Raw genomic sequence first — 20,450 nt, forward strand, 5'->3', positions numbered from 1 at the left:
GTATGTACGTATATCATAAGGCATAAAACTAACCATCACACCATACAATGGAATACTACTCAGCATTGAAAGAGAAGTATTTTATTGATATTTGATACAATAATATGGATGAATGTCAAAATAATCATGCTGAGTGAAAGAAGCAAGAAAAAAGTACACATGTATAATTCCATTTACATAAAATTCTAGAAAATGCAAACTAATCTATAGTTATAGAAAAATCAGTGGTAAGATCATTTAATATCAAATTTTAAAAGTAATTTTGTGCTGTTAGGATCCATGTCATAAATTCAAATCAGCACATTATTTTTTAAAGAAAAAAATCAGAAGCTTATGTTTTAATATGTAAAATACAATAAAGCCATTCTCAGATCATAAGAAAAAAAACCCAGATCAGTGGTTATCTGGGGATGGGGTGCAAAGAGGGAGGAATTAGGAAGGGACAATGAAACATTTGGAGGTGATGATTATATTCACTTACTTGATTGTGCTGATGGTGTCAGTGCTGAATACATATGTCAAAACTCATCAAACTGTACACTCTAAATAATGTATTTAATATTTTATTCTATTGTTTATTTTATTTAAATATCTTCTTATATGTAAACTGTATTTCAATAGCACTTTTAAAAAACACTCACATTTTAAAAGCGCTAGGTGTGCAAAGAAGCAGGAAAATATGATTCATAATCAAGAAAAAAATCAGCCAATAGCAAGAGACCCAGAAATAACAGATAGGCTGGAACTAGTTACAGGGATGTTAAAACAGCTATTTTAAATATGTTCTATATGTTCATGGGTATAGAAGAAAACATAAACATGATGAAGAAGAAAAAGGAAGGGGTATGTGTGTGTAAAGAGTCTAAGCTGGTGAGTTTGAAAGCAAGAGTTTTTTTCTGGTAGTTCTTGTCTATGGCAGGAACTTGTCTATGGCAAATGTGGACAGCTTTGAAGTAAACTAATGAGAAGAAATTGAAAACACACACGTATATCAGTTATCTTTGTATTATCATTTACTAGAATTTTAGAAATAATTTATACCATAGACTCTGGCTAAAACAACAACAACAACAACAAAATTATCTTGCCTGACTTGATTGCCTGCAAGCAGTTAGTGAATTTCAGTAAAGTAGCTTTTCTAAGAAAAAAGGAAAAAAAAATTTTTGAAACCAAGTCCTATGTTCTTCAGCTAGAATTTTTAATTTATTTTTTCTGGAAATACAATGGACTAGAAATAAAGTTTTAGGTTTTTTTTTTCTCTTGCCTACAGGAAGCAGTCTCAATCAGTCCCCATACATTCATGCAGGTCAGCAAAGAACCTGATTTTTTATTTTTGGTAAGTCAATCACCAACAATTCCACAACATTTTTCAGATATCCCAAAAGGTTAATTCCTCTGCAAAGAAAGGAACAACTAGACCTAGTGGCCACTATGTAAACAAAGAATCACTACGGAAAGAGACTGGAATCGAAAAATGTGCCACAGCACTAGAAACACTTCTATATCTTCAAAAACGTATAGTTCCTGAGATTCAAAATAAGAAATATTTTTCTCTTAACTTAAAAAAGGAGATCCCTTTAAGTCAAAATAGCCAAGGCTCATGGTCCTCATTTCTCATTCTAACCAGAACTCAAGAGCAAGACTGATACAATATGCTTAACTACACCACTTTTACTCATTAAGGTCTTGGAGAAATAAAAACATTATAATAACAGATTAAATATCGTTAAGGGCTGCAACAGTAGGGATAGAGAGGAAGAGAAGTATTTACTGATATTTTTAAAACTGAGAATAAACGTACAAACCGATACAGATGGATCCCACTGCTTTGATGACACTCAGAAGTGTTCCTTCAGCTATTTTACTAATCTTTAGTAAGCGAACCAGTGGTGCAATTCCATTCCCTTCACATATTTGATTTTGGTGTATCCTGCTGTCCTTACTTAGCGCTATGACTGCTTCACCTCCTGACAACAATAAGCAAGAAACATGTGTGATACTCCAATGTCTGATTCTATATTGTACAGATTTATGCATAGAAAATAACTTACCAACATACTGCATTTTAGCTGATGGTGATAAAAGCATATTTATTATAAAGTTGTATCCAATCTGTTCTGCCATATACTTTCGTTGTTTTAGTGTTTGTCCTGCCAAGGCCCAAAGTGTTACAGCTCCTTGTTCCTTAACATCTATTTGAAATGCCTATTTAAAAAAGTATTCTATTCAGTCAATGAGGATTTATTGAATACCGTAGGAATCTATGTTTGATAAAATGTTTATTCTAGAATTGGTTTTAGTTTTCTTTTCACTTAACTAAATTCAATATTGAATGCTTTATCTAAGAAAAATGAAAAAGAATCATAAAATTCCTACCTTGAGGAGTTTTAAAAGATATTTACTTAGTGATTTTTCCAGAAATGCTCTCTGTATAGCAGGGTTGTAACTTGCCAGTGCTTCCACAGCCATTGCACCCTTCACTTGAACACCAAGTTGTTTTCCCACAAAAAGAGCCACCAGAGGAGGAATGGCTCCTTCCATAGCCATAGCATCCTGAACTTCCTTATTGTCACGTGCAATCTCAGCAATTGTAACAGAAGATACAGCTGTCAACACATCTTCAAATGAATTCAAGAACCAGTTAAATAAATCTTTTAAAAAGTAAGAACATAAAAATGCAGCATATATCACTAGTTTCCCATATTTGAAAATCAAATTTATAGAGTTTAGAAAATAAAGAAAAATAGAAAAAATAAAACTGTCCAGACTTTCACCACCCAAGCACAAACATTTCATTTAATCTCATCCACTACTTTTATAAATATATATAATATGTAAATATAGATAACTTTAGTGTTACATATTTAATATAGTGGTACTATAAACACAGTATCCTGCATTTTAATTTACCATAAAATTTTTCCCATTCTTTATGAACATCAGTGTCTCCTAAATATTCCATTAATGGGTGTATCACATTTCCTTAAACATTTTGCATTTTAAAAAATAATGTGTTGTTTCCAACTTTTCACTGTTTTAAACAATGCTTAGGAGAAATCTTGGCACATTTCCTTCCTGTTTGTATTTTTTTCCCTTATTATAAGAGTCCTAGGAACTATTGGAATAACTTAATACATTTGCAGTAAATTTATTTTCTTTTTTTCCTCTTTTTCATCTTTTTTAAATTGAAGTATAGTTGATATACAATATTATGTTAGTTTCAGGTGTACAGCATAGTTATTTGATATTTAAATACATTATGAAATGATCAACTCAAAAAGTAACCATCTATTCCCATACAATGTTATTTCAATATTACTGGCCATATTCCTTATGCTGTATAGCACATCCTTGTGACTTATTTTATAACTGGAAGTTTGTACTTCTTAATCCCCTTCACTTATTTCGCATAACCCCCAAACTCCCTTTGCCTCTGGCAATCACCAGTTTGTTCTCTGCATCTGTGAGTCTGTTTTTATTTTGTTTGTTCATTTGTTTTGGTTTTTAGATTCCACACATAAGTAATATGATATTTGTCTTTGTCTGACTTACGTCACTTAGCATAATACCCTCTAGTTCCATCCATATTGCTGCAAATGGCAAGATTTCATTCTTTTTTATGGCTGTAAATATTCCATTGTGTATATATACTACATCTTCTTTATTCATTCATCTATCAGTAGGCACTTAGGTTGCTTCAATATCTTGACTATTGTTAATAATGCTAACTGAAAATAGGGGTGCTTTTATCTTTTTGAATTAGGGTATAAGTTTTCCTTGGGTAAACATCTAGAAGTGGAATTGCTGGATCATTTGGTAGTTCTAGTTTTAATTTTTTGAGAAATCTCCACACTGCTCTCCATAGTGGCTGCACCAATTTACATTCCCACCAACAGTGCTAGAGGGTTCTTTCTTCTCCACACCCTCAGCAACACTTGTTATTTGCTATCTTTTTGATGATAGCCCTTTGAAGAGGTGTGAATGATATCTCATTGTGGTTTTGATTTGCATTTCCCTGGTGATTAGTGATGTTGAGCATCTTTTCATATGTCTCTTGGCCATCTGTATATCTTCTTTGGAAAAATGTCTATTCAGGTTCCCTGCCCACTTTTTAATTGGATTGTTAGGTTTTGTTTTTTTTTTTTTGTTTTTGTAATGTTGAGTCATTTGAGTTCTTTATATATATTGGATATTAAGCTTTTATCAGATATATTGTTTGCAAATATTTTATCCCAATCAGTAGGTTGTTTTCTCATTTTGTTGATGGTTTCCTTTGCTATGCAAAGCTTTTTAGTTCGATTTAGTCCCATTTGTTTATTTTTGGTTTTGTCTCACTTGCCTGAGGAGAAATATTCAAAAAATATTGCTAAGATCAATGTCAAAGAGCATACTGCCTGTTTTCTTCTAGAAGTTTTAAAATTTCAGGTCTTACATTTAAGTCTTTAATCCATTTCAAGTTTATTTTTGTATACAGTGTAAGAAAGTGTCCAGTTTGATTCTTTTGCATGAAGTTGTCCAGTTTTCCCAACAGCATTTATTGAAGAGATTATCTTTTCCCCATTGTATATTCTTTCCTCCTTTGTCACAGATTAATTGACCATATAAGCATGGGTTTATTTCTGGGCTCTCTTTCTTTGCCATTGATTTATGTGGCTCTTTTTGTGCCAGCATGATACTGCTTTGATTACTATAGCTTTGTAGTATAGTTTGAAATCAGGGAGTGTGATACCTCCCGCTCTGTTCTTCTTTCTCAAGATTGCTTTGGTTATTTGGGTCTGTTGTGGTTCCATACAAATTTTAGGATCATTTGTTCTAGCTCTGTGAAAAATGCCATTGATATTTTATTAAGGATTTCATTGAATCTGTAGATTACCCTGGGTTGTATGGCCATTTTAACAACATTAATTCTTTCAGTCCACGAGCTTGGTACATATTTCCATTTATTTGTTTCAACTTCAATTTCTTTCATCAATGTCTTACAGTTTTTAGAATACAGGTCTCTCACCTCCTTGGTTAAATTTATTCCTAGGTATTTTATTATTTTTGATGGAATTGTAAATGGTATTGTTTTCTTAATTTCTCTTTCTGATAGATTATTAGTGTGCAGAAACACAATGGATTTCTGTATATTAATTTTGTATCCTGCAAATTTACTGAATTCATTTATTAGTTCTAATAGTTTTTTGGTGGCCTCTTTCGGGTTTTCTATATATAGTAGTATAATTTCACCTGCAAACAGTGACAATCTTACTTTTCTCTTTCCAATTTAGAGTCTCTTTATTTATTTATTTTATTTTCTGATTGCTGTGGCTAGAACTTCCACTACTAGTTGAATAAGTGACAAGAGTGGGCATCCTTGTCATATTCCTGATCTTAGAGGAAATGCTTTCAACTTTTCACTGTTGACTATGATATTAGCTGTGATTTTGTCATATATGGCCTTTATTATGTTGAGGTATATTACCTCTATACCCACTTTGTTGAGAGTTTTTATTATAAATGGATGTTGAATTTTGTCAGAAGCTTTTTGTGCATCTATTGAGATGATAGAATTTTCATCCTTGGTTTGTTAATGTGGTATATCACACTGGTTAATTTGTGGACATTGAACCATCCCTGGGATAAATGCCACTTGATCATGTATGATCCTTTTAATGTATTGTTGAATTTAATTTGCTAATATTTTGTTGAGGATTTTTGCATCAATGTTCATCAGGGATATTGGCATGTAATTTTCTCTCTCTTTTTTTTTTTGTAGTTTCTTTGGTTTTGGCATTTGGGCAACGGTGGCCTCACAGAAGGAGTTTGGAAGTGTTCCTTTCTCTTCAGTTTTTTGGAATAGTTTGAAAAGGATAGGTATTAACTCTTCTACAAATGTTTGATAGAATTCACCTGTGAAGGGACTTCCCTGATGGCACAGTGGATAAGAATCAGCCTGCCAATGCAAGGGACACGGGTTTGATCCCTGGTCTTGGAAGATCCCACATGCCATGGAGCAACTAAGTCCATGCACCACAACTTCTGAGCCTGCGCTCTAGAGCCTGTGAGCCACAACTACCGAGCCCATGTGCTGCAACTACTGAAGCCTGTGCACCTAGAGCCCATGTTCCACAACAAGAGAAGCCACTGCAATGAGAAGCCCGCACACTGCAACGAACAGTAGTCCCCATTCTCTGCAACCAGAGAAAGCCTGTGCGCAGAAATGAAGGCCCAATGCAGCCAAAAATAAATAAATTAATTTAAAAAAAACCTTAAAAAAATACTTGTATACAAACGTTCATAGCATTATTTTTATTAAAAAAAGAATTCACGGGGCTTCCCTGGTGGCACAGTGGTTCAGAGTCCGCCTGCTGATGCAGGGGAGACGGGTTCATGCCCCGGTTTGGGAAGATCCCACATGCCGCAGAGCGGCTGGGCCCTTGAGCCATGGCCACTGAGCCTGCACGTCCAGAGCCGCAATGGGAGAGGCCACAACAGTGAGAGGCCTGCGTACCGCAAAAAAAAAAAAAAAAAGAAGAAGAATCCCCCTGTGAATTCTTTAGTTTATTAGGAGTTTTTTGATTAATGATTCAGTTTCACTGCTAGTAGCAGTCTGCTTCTATTTCTTCCTGATTCAGTTTATCCATTTGTTCTAGGTTGTCCAATTTGTCGGTGTATAATTGTTTGTAGTAGTATCTTATGATCCTTTGTATTTCTGTGGTGTCAGTTGGAATTTCTCCTTTTTAATTTATAATTTTATTTATTTGGGCCCTCTCTCTTTTTTCTTGATCAGTTTGGCTAAAGGTTTATCAATTTTGTTTATCTTTTCAAACAACCAGCTCTTAGTTTCCTTGATCTTTTCTATCTTTTTTTTGTCTCTAGTTCATTTACTTCCACTCTGATCTTTATTATTTCCTCCATCTACTAATTTTTTTGTTTGTTATTCTTTTTCTAGTTCCTTTAGGTGTAAGGTTAGACTGTTTGAGATTTTTCTCATTTCCTGGGATAGGCCTGTATTGCTAAACTTCTCTCTCAGAACTGCTTTTGCTAAGTCCTATAGATTTTGCAAAGTTGTACTTTTATTTTTCTTAAGGTGTTTTCTGATTTCCTCTTTGATTTCTTCATTGACCCATTGTTTTTGGTTTTTTTTTTAATTAACATGTAGTTTAGTCTCTACGTGTTTTTGTGTTTTTCCCATTTTTTTTCCTGTAATTGATTCCTAATTTCATACCATTTGGTCGGAAAAGATGCTTGATATAATTTCTATCCTCTTAAATTTGTTGAGACTAGATTTGTGGCCTAGCAAGCTATATATCTGGAGAACGTTTCATATGCACTTGAAAAGAATGTGTATTCTGCTGGTTTTGGATGGAATGTTCCATATATATCTGTTAAGTTCAGTTGGTCTAATGTATCATTTAAGGCCAATGTTTCCTTATTGATTTTGTTTTGATGATCTGTCCATTGATGTAAGTGGGTGTTAAAGTCCCCTACTATTACTGTGTTAATGTCAGTTTCTCCCTTTGTGTTTGTTAATATTTGCTTTATGTATTTAGGTGCTCCTATTTTGGGTGTATATGTATTTATACATGTTATATCTTCTTGTTGGATTGATACCTTTTATCATTATGTAATGCTCTTCTTTTTCTCTTGTTACAGTCTTTGTTTTGATATCTATTTTGTCTGATATAAGTATTGCTACTCCAGCTTTCTTTTTATTTCCATTAGCATGGAATGTCTTTTTCCATCCCCTCACTTTCAGTCTGTGTGTATCTTTAGATCTAAAATGAGTCTTGGGGGCTTCCCTGGTGGTGCAGTTGTTGAATCCGCCTGCCAATGCAGGGGACACGGGTTTGAACCCTGGCCCAGGAGGATCCCACATGCCGTGGAGCAGCTAAGCCAGTGTGCCACAATTACTGAGCCTGCACTCTACAGCCCGTGCTCTAGAGCCCACAGGCCACAGCTGCTGAGCCTGCGTGCCGCAACTGCTGAAGCCCACACGCCTGGAGTGTGTGCTCCGCAGCAGGAGAGGCCACTGCAGTGAGAGGCCCGTGCACCGCAGTGGGGAGTGGCCTCTGCTCACTGCAACTAGAGAAAAGACCGAACGCTGCAGCAGGGACCCAATGCAGCCAAAAATAAGTAAATAAAATAAATAAATTTATTTTAAAAACAAATAAATAAAAATAAAATGAGTCTTGGTAGGCAGCATATTTATGTGTCTTGTTTTTTATCCATTCAGCCACCTTATATGTTTTGTATGGAGCATTTAGTCCATTTACATTTAAATTAATTATTGATAGGCATGTACTTATTGCCATTTTGTTAACTGTTTTCTGGTTGTTTTGTAGTTCTTCTCTGTTCCTTTTTTCTTCTCCTGCTCTCTTCCCTTGTGACTTGATGAGTATCTTTAGTGTTATGTTTGGGTTCCTTTCTCATTTTTTGTGTATCTATTATAAGTTTTTGGTTTATGGTTACCACTAGGTTCATATGTAACAACCTATGTATATAGGTGTCTATTCTAAGTTCATGATCTCTTAAGTTTGAACACATTTTAAAAGCTCTAAAATTTTACCCCCTCCCCATGTTAAGCTGTCTACTAGCTCTGTAAGTGGTTAATCCACTATCTTTATTATATGTTTGCCTTTACCAGTGATATTTTTTCTTTCATAATTCTATTATTTCTAGTTGTGGCCTTTTCTGCTTAGAGAACTCCCTTTAACCTTTCTTGTAAGGCTGGTTTAATGGTGATGAACTCTTTTAGCTTTTGTCTGTAAAACTCTTCTCTCTCCTTCAATTCTGAATGATAACCTTGCCAGGTAGAGTATTCTTGGTTGTAGGTTTTTTCCTTTCAGCACTTTGAATATATCATGTCACTTTCTTCTGGCCTGCAAAGTTTCTGCCAAGAAGTCAACTGATATGGGAGTTCCCTTATATGTAACTAATTGCTTTTCTCTTGCTGCTCTTAAGATTAAGATTTTAATTTTTGACATTTTAATTATAATGGGTCTTGGTGTGGACCTCTTTGGGTTCATCTGTTTGGGACACTGTTCTTCCTGGACTTGGATGTCTGTTTCCTTCTCCAGGTTAGGAAAGTTTTCAGCTATTACTTCTTCAAATAAGTTCTCTGCCCTTTCTCTCTTATCCTTCTTGGACCCATATAATGTGAATGTTGGTACACCTGATGTTGTCCCAGAGGTCCCTTAAACTATCCTCATTTAAAAATTTTTTACTTCTTTTTTCCATTCAGCTTGTGTGAATCCACTACTCTGTCTTCTAGATCACTTACCCATTCTTCTATATTATCTACTCTACCATTGATTCCCTCTCGTATATTTTCCATTTCTGTTATTGTATTCTTCAGCTCTGATTGGTTCTTTTTTATATTTTGTAACTCTGTTGAAGTTCTCACTGTGTTCATCCATTCTTCTCACAAGTTTGGTGAACATCTTTATGATTATTACCTTGAACTCTATCAGGTAGATTGCTTATCTCTGTTTCATTTAGTTCTTTTTCCGAGGTTTTGTTTTGTTCCTTCATTTGGAACATATTCACCTGTCTCCTCATTTTGCCTAAGTCTCCAAATTTATTTCTATGTATTAGGTAGGTTCCTTCTCTCTCCCAATCTTGGAGAAGTGGCCTTATGTAGGAGATGTCCTATGGAGTCCAACAGCATGCTCCCCTCTGGCCACCAGAGCTAGATGCTCAAAGGGTGTCCTTATGTGGGCTATATGCCCCCTTCTGCTGTAGTGGGGCCAGCTACTTTGGGCACACTGGTAGGCAGGACTGGCTCCTGGTCTGGCTGACTGAGAGGTCCTGCCTTGTGTGGTTGCTGTGGGCACACTGGTGGGCAGGGCAGGCTCTGGTGGTTAGATAGTTGCGAAGCCAGTGATGCAGGCAAGCTGGTGGGTGGGGCAGGCCCCTAGCACTAATAGGCTAGAAGGAGGATTCCAAAATGTGCCTGCCAGCATCAGTGTCAGCACAGTAGAAGATCACATGAATAGCTGCCTCAGTGTCTCATTCCCCAGTAGGAGTCCCAGCTGCCTCCTGCCTCTCCAAGAGGCCTCTCCAAGATGAGCAAGTGGGTCTGACCTAGGCACCTTTCAAACTGCTGCCTCTCTGCAGTGGGCCTCAGAGCATGTGAGATTTTGCATGCACCCATAAGAGCAGTTTCAGTTTCCTACAGCCCTCTGGCTCTCCCAAACATACGCCTCACTGGTTTTCAAAGCCAGAAGTTTTGGGAGCTTATCTTCCTTGCATAGGATGCCCTAGCTGGGGAACCTGATATGGGGCTCAGACTCCTCACTACCCTGGGAGGACTTACGGGGCCGTGATATCTTTCCCACTTGTGGGTCACTACATTGGGGGTGTGGGTCCTGACCAGACCATGTCTCTGCCCCCTCAACCATCTCATTGTGGTTCCTTCTTTATATCTTTAGTTGTGGGAAATCTTTTCTGCTAGTCTTCAGGTTGTTCTCAGAGATAGTTGCTCTGCAAGTAGTTGTAATTTTGGTGTGCCCGCAGGAGGAAGTTAGCTCAGCATCTTCCTATGCTGCTGTCTTGAACCTGACCTGGTCCCCAGAAAACTGCTTTTCAAATGATATGATAATAGCATCCTACTCTCCAATAACCAGAGTATGAGAGTATCAATGTCACTGTAACTTTTTAAGTACAGATATTATCATTAAGAATAAATACATAAATAGGCAAAAAAAATGGTGTCTCACTTTGTTTTGGGTTACTAGTAAATCTAAACATTTTCATATATGCATAGTAACAAGTTGTAATTGTTCTCTTTAAAACGTAGAGAGGGACTTCCCTGGTGGTGCAGTGGTTATAAATCTTCCTGCCAATGCAGGGGACATGGGTTCGATTCCTGATCCAGGAGGATCCCACATGCCGCGGAGCAACTAAGCCCGTGCGCCACAACTACTGAGCCTGTGCTCTAGAGCCCGTGAGCCACAACTACTGAGCCTGCATGCTGCAACTACTGAAGCCTGTGTACCTAGAGCCTGTGCTCTGCAACAAGAGAAGCCACCACAATGAGAAGGCTGTGCACCGTAACGAAGAGTAGCCCCTGCTCGCTGCAACTAGAGAAAGCCTGCATGCAGCAACGAAGACCCAGTGCAGCCAAAAAATGAAATAAAATAAAATTCAGAGAAAAGTTGCAAAAATAAGTCAGAGAACTCTCCTAAGATTTGGCAACAACTGATTTTTGCCCAAACCAATCTTTACTATGATGTTTGCAAAATGTTTATTTTCCAAATCTACTGCTCCCTTCATACTTATCAGTTGCATTCTACTGTAAAGAAGAGCTCTCCCTACTTCTCTATTTATTTATTTCCTTGTTTATCCACTTATCATCAAGATGGGCTCTTGGATTTTTATTTTATTCAATGAGTTATAATCCATTAATTTCATTATTTGTATTGATTCTCTGTCCAAGATTTGGCAATTGTCCAAGATTGTCCAACTTGAAGGGCCAGTGGGAGTTCCTTCAAGTTGACCCCTGTGTCCTTTAGATACACCTCCATTTGAGGGGGGCGCATTTTCTTACTTTCTGCCACAATACGATGTTTTGGACTTACCATGTACCTGCTCTGCCCCAGCCCCGGAATCAACCATTTCTCCAAGAAGCTCTGGTTTCTTTTAATGAGGAATGGTATTTAGAAATAAAGATTTGTTACTAGGTATATTCATTGCTACTGAAGTGTCATTGCTACTAGACTCTTTAAGCAGACAAGGCTAGGAAAATATATATATTTCCAATTTTCCAATTCCAGTCCAACCCCACAGGATTCTTTATTGCCTTTCCACATTCTGTATATTTCTTTTCACAGTGAGAACCCAATAATATTAACACTTTATTGATTTGGTCAGTCCTACAATACTTATAACACAGGTTCAGAGCTGTTTTACCCATATCACTATGAAATACAAATCCACTAAGAAGAATTCAAGATATGTATTTTTCTCCCCTAGACTGAAGCTGTATAGTAAAGCACTGTGCTCAAAGTTACTTTAAAAAGCTACTTTAAAATTAAAAAAAGTTACCTGTGTTCATTTTTTTCTTTTTAATCTAGCTATATAATTCATTAGATATATAATGGGGTTCATTTGTTTTTGTTTGTATTCAATTTTAGATTCCTCCTTCTGTCTTGTAGATTTAATGTAGTTTTTTTTTTTAATGTGAAGACATCAATATGCTTCCAGAAGTTAAAACTGTACAAAAAGGTGTTTTTAAATTCAAGCAACCACACTCTCTAAATTTAGCATTTGTTCTTTCATAGACTTTCTATTCAGGTTAATTGTCTGTCTATTAAGGCCTTATTGTTCATATCAATTTACATACTCACTTTATGTCAAATATATTAACTTTTTTGTTATGAATATTTTTATCATTCAATCACTTATATATTCAGCAAATATTTTATTGAGTGGCTACTAGGAGTGTCCTAGGTACTGGGAAACTATGACGAACCAACAAAACAAAGTCCTTAGCCTTGTGGAGCAAGCTCAAAGGCCAGAAGTATGAAATAGCAATAAGTTCAATATTAATTGAGAATAAAATAAGAGAGGAAAGGAGTGACAGGAAATAACAGGAAGGTTATTTCCTTTCCAAGTTGGAAGTTTAGAAGGCTGATAGGCTGTGCTAAAACTTTGGACATTATCATAGGTGACAAAGAGCCACTGAATAATTTAAAGGAAGGGAAAGATATAATCAATTTTGTATTTTAGATAGATCACTCTAGTAACACTTGGGATGTTTTTCAGCTAACAAGGTAATAAAATTAAGAGAGTGTGAAGGGAACCATTCTTTCTCTTACCCCATATTGCTGCATCAGTCCAAAAAGTAGAAATTCCTACTCTCATCTCCCACTCAGGAATGTTACTCATTACCCCCATAAAATAATGAGTCATTGCAAATGCATGGCTTAGCTTCCTTTTGGTGCTATCTTTTTGCTATTTTCTCAAAGCAAGCTTTCCAGCTGTTACTGAAGTTTTGATCTCCATTACATTCTTGTGTCTATTTATGAATTGCACCCAAATTCTAAAGGGAGAGGGCTGTCTTTATTTACACCTCAATAATCCAGACTAGCTCTGAAGCTCAGAGGAGAGGTCAGGGATTTCGATAGAGAACTGGGAAGAATAGATTATGAATGTAATGAAGTTACTAAGAGTAAATAAAATTGCTTAAGAAGCGTGTGCTGTGTGAAAAAAGCAGCAGACCAAGAACAGAAGCTTGAGGAACTCCAACATTAAGAGTTGGGTGAAAGAAGCCTAATTATGGAAGGGTTTTGGGGTTTTTTTTCTATCTAAAACCCTTTCAGAATTCCAAAGTTCCAGATTTTAGAAGATAATGAGCTCATACTATACATTACATAACATCCCAGAGAATCTGGAGAAAACATATTTCTGCAGTGAAATGTATGAATAATCATTTTCAGAAGGATGAGGTTACTCTTTAAATTTTGCTCAGATAGTTTGGAGTTGAAAATCATTTCATATACTTTCTACCACATATTTGAATTTCCATGGTGGTGTTGCGTTATTATATAAACCTTTGTTAATAACACAGAACAGGCCAATTGCATGCATTAGAAAAGATGAAATAAGAAGCACTGTAGGAACAAAAACATGTATGCATGTACATACATATGGGGAAGAGTATGGAACAAACAGCTAAAGATGGTAAAGCAAAGATCTCAAACAAACCAAACTCAGCAAAGGTTGAGGAACCCCTTGGAGATGTTAAGGAGATGTTAACAAGTCCATAGTCTTAAGAAACTGCATGTGAATCTACTTTGGGGCCATTTTACCTTAATGCATGAAATCTTAGAGTGGTTCAGAAGAGTTAAGAGGATATTGGAATTAATAAAACTCTTTTGTAATCCCCTAAAACTTAATAGCACAGCTAATATACAGGAGAATCATTTGTTAAAGCACTAAAATTAGAAGTGTAGAATTTACAAATTATAAATGGGGAGAAAAACAATTAAAATTTCTTCAAAAGTATTTATCTTCCTTGGAGTGAAGAGATAGTACAGATTACAATATAGGATGTTACTTTTATTTAGGTTTCAGATGAGGCAAGAGCCCAAAAAAGAAATGATTTTGGTAATTCATTTCTATAGCTTTCTTTCAGGAATTCATTTATTATTTATCCAAATTGCCTCTACAATTTGTGCTTTGTTCAAGCATCTGGGGTTGGGAGGAAGAAAAAGGATAGGGAAAACCTATTCCCTGACTTTAGGAATTTGTAATGAAGGGAAAGGACTTTCAAATGATTTCACTACATGATAGAGGTCCTTAGAAGATGATAATTGCTTAAATTTGAAGTTCTAAAGTAAAAGAAAGCCTTCTGCAACAATCCCCTTATCCATAACCTTGTCTTACATTTTAGCCAACATATTTATTCTGTATTCATTCTTAGAGGACTAGAATAGAAAGATAGGTGATAAACTGAGCAGGAAGAAAAACATACAACCTTTCCCCAATTTTTTATTCCCCCAAATGTGGGGAAAACCATAGATTTTAAGTTTATGTATATGCTCACTTGGAATGAGAAAATTCTTACAGAACCTGAGAGACCATTTGCAGTAGCTGCAGAAACTGCCTCATAGCTTCTGGTGTTCCTGATGTTTATAGGCACTGAAGTTAATTAATTAATCATTAATTAACCTAATGATCTGATGACATTGAATTTTGATATCAAATATCTAACAGCAAATCTGAAGTCCTTATTGTAACTTGAAAAATAGCTTCCAATGATCAATATGTGTCTTATTCATACAAGGAGACATCTACTTGAGTCCCTGGGCATATTAACTACATTATTTTCATTACTCATGCCAATATTTCCATTTATAAAAATATCTAGTTCAACATTTTAAAAATTATGGCTTTGAGAGTCAATTCCTTTTATAAATCCAGCAGTTTAAATTTAAGTGTTTCAGAAGTTAGGTTATGTTACATATGTCTAGTTCCATCCTAAGATAAATCCAGGACATCTATCATAAAGGACAAGTCCAAACATGTATTTGCTTCACTTAATATATCTGGTCACTTTAAAGTATATAGAACTAAAGACTTACCTGACTCAGAACTCAGAAATGTGATAAGATACGGGATGCCTTTATGGTCTCTCACTGCTCTTTGATTGTTTTTGTTTCCCATACATAATACCCGTAGACAGTTCATTACATTTACTAGCACGCTTTCTATGTCTAAGTTCAAAAGATTTATCAGAGCTGGAATTCCATTCTAAAAATAAACAAAAAGATTTAGTTGAAGTTATTTAAGATGTATGCTATCTTTATTTAGAAACACAAGTCTATAATCTTTCTTGCTATAAATATCTGCTTAATTAGGAGAGAAAAACTGCCCATAAACAAATGTGTCTACGGATATGGCACATTAAATGACAGTTATTACAACTTTGAGCATATCTTATGCTTCAATATTAAGGAAAGTATTCTATAAATATATTTTCTGCCTCCCTCCCTCCCTCCCTTCCTTCCTTCTTTCCTTCCTTTCTGTGCCGTACCACATGGCATGTGGGATCTTTGTTCCCCGATCAGGGATCGAACCCATGCTCCCTGCATTGGAAGTGCAGAGTCTTAACCACTGGACCACCAGGGAAGTCTCTATAAATATATTTTCAAATAGTCTCCTCTATACCAAAATAATTTGAGGCTGCAAGTTCACTGTAACATTTAAGTATCTAAAAGTGAAACAACTAAGTAATACCAATTGAATACAGTGCCCATTTGGAAATATTTGCTATTGTATACATTGCACTGGTAATTGGTAATTATATTTATGCAACACAAAATATTATTTTTAAATGTTAATATAGTTTCTTAATTTTAAGTGGAGTAAAGATGGCATTTCTCCCTACTAACAGAATTAATGAAAGGATATTAAAGAAGATAAGAAACAGAAATGTAATGTCATTTTCAATAAAGCTAGGAGACATCAGTAATGTTGAACCATAATAAATGTTTATGAGTAGCCAACAGGGATGCGCAAGATCTCCCATGGCCACCGGCTACAGGAAATACTGGCAGAACACAGTTTTCCAAAGTAAGTGGCTCTACCTTAAGGGGCAGGAAAACATACACATACACACACAACACACACACAACACACACACACACACACACACACACACACACACACACACACACACATCCCTGTCTGGAACAAGAGGAATGGGTATGGAGGATGGCAGCAGGATCTTTCCTGGACCAATTTGTCCTAAAGTTTCAAAAATTAAGGAAGGCAAGGACGAATAAAGAATGATACCAATAAGAGGTTTGGAACAAGTAGTCTTATTGGTGAGATAAAAAGGAAGAGATAGACTTTTGCATTGTGGAGGAAATAGAATCCACATTATGAGTACTATGCAACAGTCTCTGCTGGCAAAGGGAAAGTGAAGCTGAACAGACCCATGCATACAACCCTGTAGCATATGTCATATTCTTGCTAGCCTAGAACATGGATCTGGGCCCTTTCCCACATGCATTTCCTGCAAATAGCTAGACCAGAAAGAACTTATCTAATTCAAAGTGAGTAATGTTCAAAAAGGAAGCAGAACAGGATCTGTCCAAATATATTATAAGATTAAAAATAGGAAAAACTTATGACAGATAAAGAATGCTTGTAAGAAAAATATGCCACAAAGTAGATGAAAAACTTTAACTGAAAATGGTAAATTGTTATCAATGAAAAAAATTAGGCAATCACCTCTATAAAACAAGGGTGCACAGGAGAGACATCAGTGCTCAGGGAAGATTTTTTGAGACAGGGAGAGGTGAAACAAGAGCTGGAAAAGCTCAGGAAAGATGTGGAAAAATATAAAAGCCAAACTGTAATCTACACAAAAATAAATAAGGCCAGAAAACATAGCAAGAGACAAGGAGGATAGGATTGAGGGGGAAAAAAATGAAATAAAACAGTGAGTGGAAAAGGACTAGAGAGAAAATGATAGCTGTATAAAACTGGAAAAGGTGATATAATACACAAATAATTGGTATTCCCAAAGAGAAGTGTAGTTAAGATTTAATTAGTTAATTAAAGTTAATTCAGTGATCAGTAAATTCAAGTCAACTTTTGACTTTCATCTTACAACAGCATTTGACACTATTGATATTCTTCTCCTCTTTGAACATGTTGCCCGTTTGGCTGATAGGACAACAGTTTCCTCAGGTTTCCTCTTACCTCAGTGGCCATTCCTTCTTAGTCTCCTTTGAGGTCCCTCCAGATCTTTCAGCTTTCCCACAGCTCCTGGTGACTCAACTCCCAGAAAAATAATACAGTATATGACTACTTCTCACCATTTCCACTATTACCACCCTGGTTCAAGACACCACTGTCTGTCACCTGGATTACCAAAATAGCTTCTTAGTTAGTCTTGCTGCATCCACCCTTACCCACCTGTTTCAACACAGAAGGTAGAGTGATATAAATCTCTTCATGGAACTTCCCAGAACAAAATTATTCAATGGCTTAACATACTCAGAGAAAAAGCCAGGGTGTCTAACAATTATCCACATGGCCCTACATGATGTGGTCCACCATTACCCAGCTAAGGTGTCTCCTATTTCTCTTTCTTCAGCTACTTTTGCTTACTTGCTATTCCTTGAATATGCCAGGCATACTCTCACTTCATTTACTTTGCGTTTGTTTCCTCTGCCTAGAATGCTCTTCCCAACAGAAAAACATGGCACACTTCCTCATCTATTTTAGGTTTGTACTCAAATGCCAACTTCTTTTTTTAAATTTATTTTATCGAAGTATAGTTGATTTACAATGTTTTGTTAATTTCTGCTGTATAGCACAGTGATTCAGTTACACACACACACACACATATATACATTCTTTTTTCGTATTCTTTTCCATTATAGTTTATCACAGGATATTGAATATAGTTCTCTGTGCTATACAGTAGGACCTTGTTATTTATCCATCTTATATATAACAGTTTACATCTGCTAATCCCAACCTCCCAATCCATCCCTCCCCCACCCCTCTCCCTTTTTCAAATGCCAGCTTCTTAGTGAAGTATTTTTTGCCAAGCTCTCCCCTTCCCTTTCCCTGCTTTATTTTCCTCCTTAACATCTCTTCTCATCAAATATACTATATTTGGTTTATTTTCTTTATTGTCTTGTTACCCCCAACTGGAATAAAAACTCCATGAAGGCTGGGATTTTGTCTGTTTTGTTCACTGCTATAACTCTAACATCTAGAAGTGTATTTCCATACAATAAACTCTCAAAAAGTACTTGTTTATGAATTTACAGAAAGAATAATACAGAAAAAATATTTAAAGACATGAATTCAAGAAAACGTTTTGAAAATAAAAGAAGATGAATGTACATGTTGAAAAGTCACACCAAGCCCCAGGAAAAATAGGTAACTAACACTGATGTGTAAGTCCTGGAATTTAAAGATAAAGAAAAAAAGAGGAAGAAAACACTGCTCATACAGTAGAAGATTTTTAGAGAACCAAAAATAATAACAAAATATGCCAAAACTAAGATTAAACATCACATCAATAAATGTAAATGAGCTATATTCAATAAAAAGTGAATGACAAAGCAAACCCAAATATACTGCATACAAGGGACACATTTATCCTAACTCTGGGTGATCAGAATCACTGGAGAGGTCTAAAGTGAGGTCTAAATGAATAAGACTAACTGACTAACTCTAGTTGTGGGCCTGGGGGGAGGGGAAAATTTCTAATATATTTTCCAAATGATTGATAACAAAACAACCAGCAAGAAGTAAAATGACTCCAAAAAGTTAAAAAGAAAACGATAAGCAAAGCCAAATTAAACATGAGAGCACAAAAGAACACAAAGATCACAAATCTAATTTTGGACAACACAGAATTTGGGGCAAAAGTATTGCACTTGACAAAAAGTGTATATTTTATAATGCTAAATGACTCAGTCCATAATGAAGAAGTGTCACCTGACAAAAACTATAAAAATAACCTTATTTATAAATATCTTTAAAAGATCTTACCTAAAATATTAATAGACATAATAAGGTGGGTTTTATTTGAAGAACTACAGCATGGCAAAGATTGCTGGGTGTTCACAAAAAAAAAATTTTTTTTTCTTCTAATTCTTTCTAGTACACAAATAGACTACATTTACCAGCCAGAATAGAAATAGCCAAGATGGCACTATTTCTTTTAATATCTTCTCATAAACAACAAGAAGCAACCACATCCCCCAGAGCTAAATAAGCAGTTGACCTGTCTTCCATGTTGTCCCAGGTGATAGTTTTACCAGATAATTTTGTTGAGAAACAGTTTTCCCTTGGTCTCTTGCACTCCTACCAGTATTGGGAGTGTATCAAGATTGTAACAGCTCTTTTACCTGGGCCATTTTTCAGGATTTTTATGTAGCTATCTTTTTTTTTTTTTTCTTTTTGACTGAGAAATAAATCTTCATTTGTTTTTAGCATTGATATTTGGGAGATGTTACCACAATATCATCTAGGCTATCCTAGATGATACCACCTCCTTATGTAACATAAACTCCTCCCCAGACCTTGCCAAACTGGAGCTAGCAAGATTTTATGTGTCACTTCCTTGAATTACTGTTCACTTCATTTGCCTGTGGTTTTTCTCATTATAATGCCATTACCCCATGATGTGGGCCCTAGAAGTGGTACATGTGCAAGTACAACCTTTACTCATATCCTAATGCTGTTTATCACTTACTGGATCTTGGCTCATCCTGCTATCATTCTTGAAAGGTGTGGTAACGTCTACCGCCAGGCAAAGAATAGGCTTGCTTACTGGTTGCTACCAAAGTGATAGGTTTCTTAAGCTCAGCGTTCCTCAGATTTGACACAAACCCAATGTGCAGGTATGATCTACCTGGGCCCACTCTGTTGCCTTGTGAGACTTCGGGACAGGGAAAACAGACAACCCTTTGCTGTGCTTGCTCTGGTACTATCTTGCTCTTGTCTAATTTTGGCACTCATGGGATTGTGGCAGGTTTTCTCTTTGCCATCCTCATTAAGATTGGAGCTCTTCCCTGAGAGTTTATGAGGGCCACTGCATAATGAAATGGGTATGTATCTTTCTAGCTTCTATATGAGAGAATTAGTCAGTCAAAATGATGTTCTATGAAAAGAGCTTACATATTTGGCAATAACATCCTTGTTTTCAAGTTGAGCAATATCATATAGAATAACAGCACACCGAGAGTGTAGTTCGGGTTCATCAGAAACCAGTAGGTCGATCAAAGCTGGAATAGCTCCTGCTTCTACTAGAGCATGCACTATCTTTGCATGGGTTGAGATATTACTCAATAACCCAACTGTTTTGCACTGTAATTTTATTTTGGAACCTTTTAATAGATTGATTAAGGCAGGAATGGTGCCTGCAATGAAAAGATCAAGAAAAAGCATGAATTGTTTGTAACTATTTGTAGTCAATTTATCATGGT

General features: G+C 35.9%; 1 protein-coding gene across 1 annotated transcript in view; it reads right to left on the bottom strand.

The window, feature by feature from the left end:
• ANKAR (ankyrin and armadillo repeat containing) overlaps positions 1–20,450 on the bottom strand; it is an 88,331-nt gene that overhangs the window by 32,184 nt on the left and 35,697 nt on the right. The window contains exons 12-16 of the mRNA XM_067741227.1: positions 20,143–20,384; positions 15,072–15,240; positions 2,377–2,618; positions 2,052–2,205; positions 1,806–1,967 (exon numbers count right to left, since the gene is read on the bottom strand). Of these exons, the coding sequence (XP_067597328.1) occupies positions 1,806–1,967; positions 2,052–2,205; positions 2,377–2,618; positions 15,072–15,240; positions 20,143–20,384 (969 nt within the window). The remainder of the gene's footprint in view (positions 1–1,805; positions 1,968–2,051; positions 2,206–2,376; positions 2,619–15,071; positions 15,241–20,142; positions 20,385–20,450) is intronic.

Source organism: Pseudorca crassidens, chromosome 6 (assembly GCF_039906515.1).
Source record: "Pseudorca crassidens isolate mPseCra1 chromosome 6, mPseCra1.hap1, whole genome shotgun sequence".
In the NCBI taxonomy this organism is placed as follows: domain Eukaryota; kingdom Metazoa; phylum Chordata; class Mammalia; order Artiodactyla; family Delphinidae; genus Pseudorca; species Pseudorca crassidens.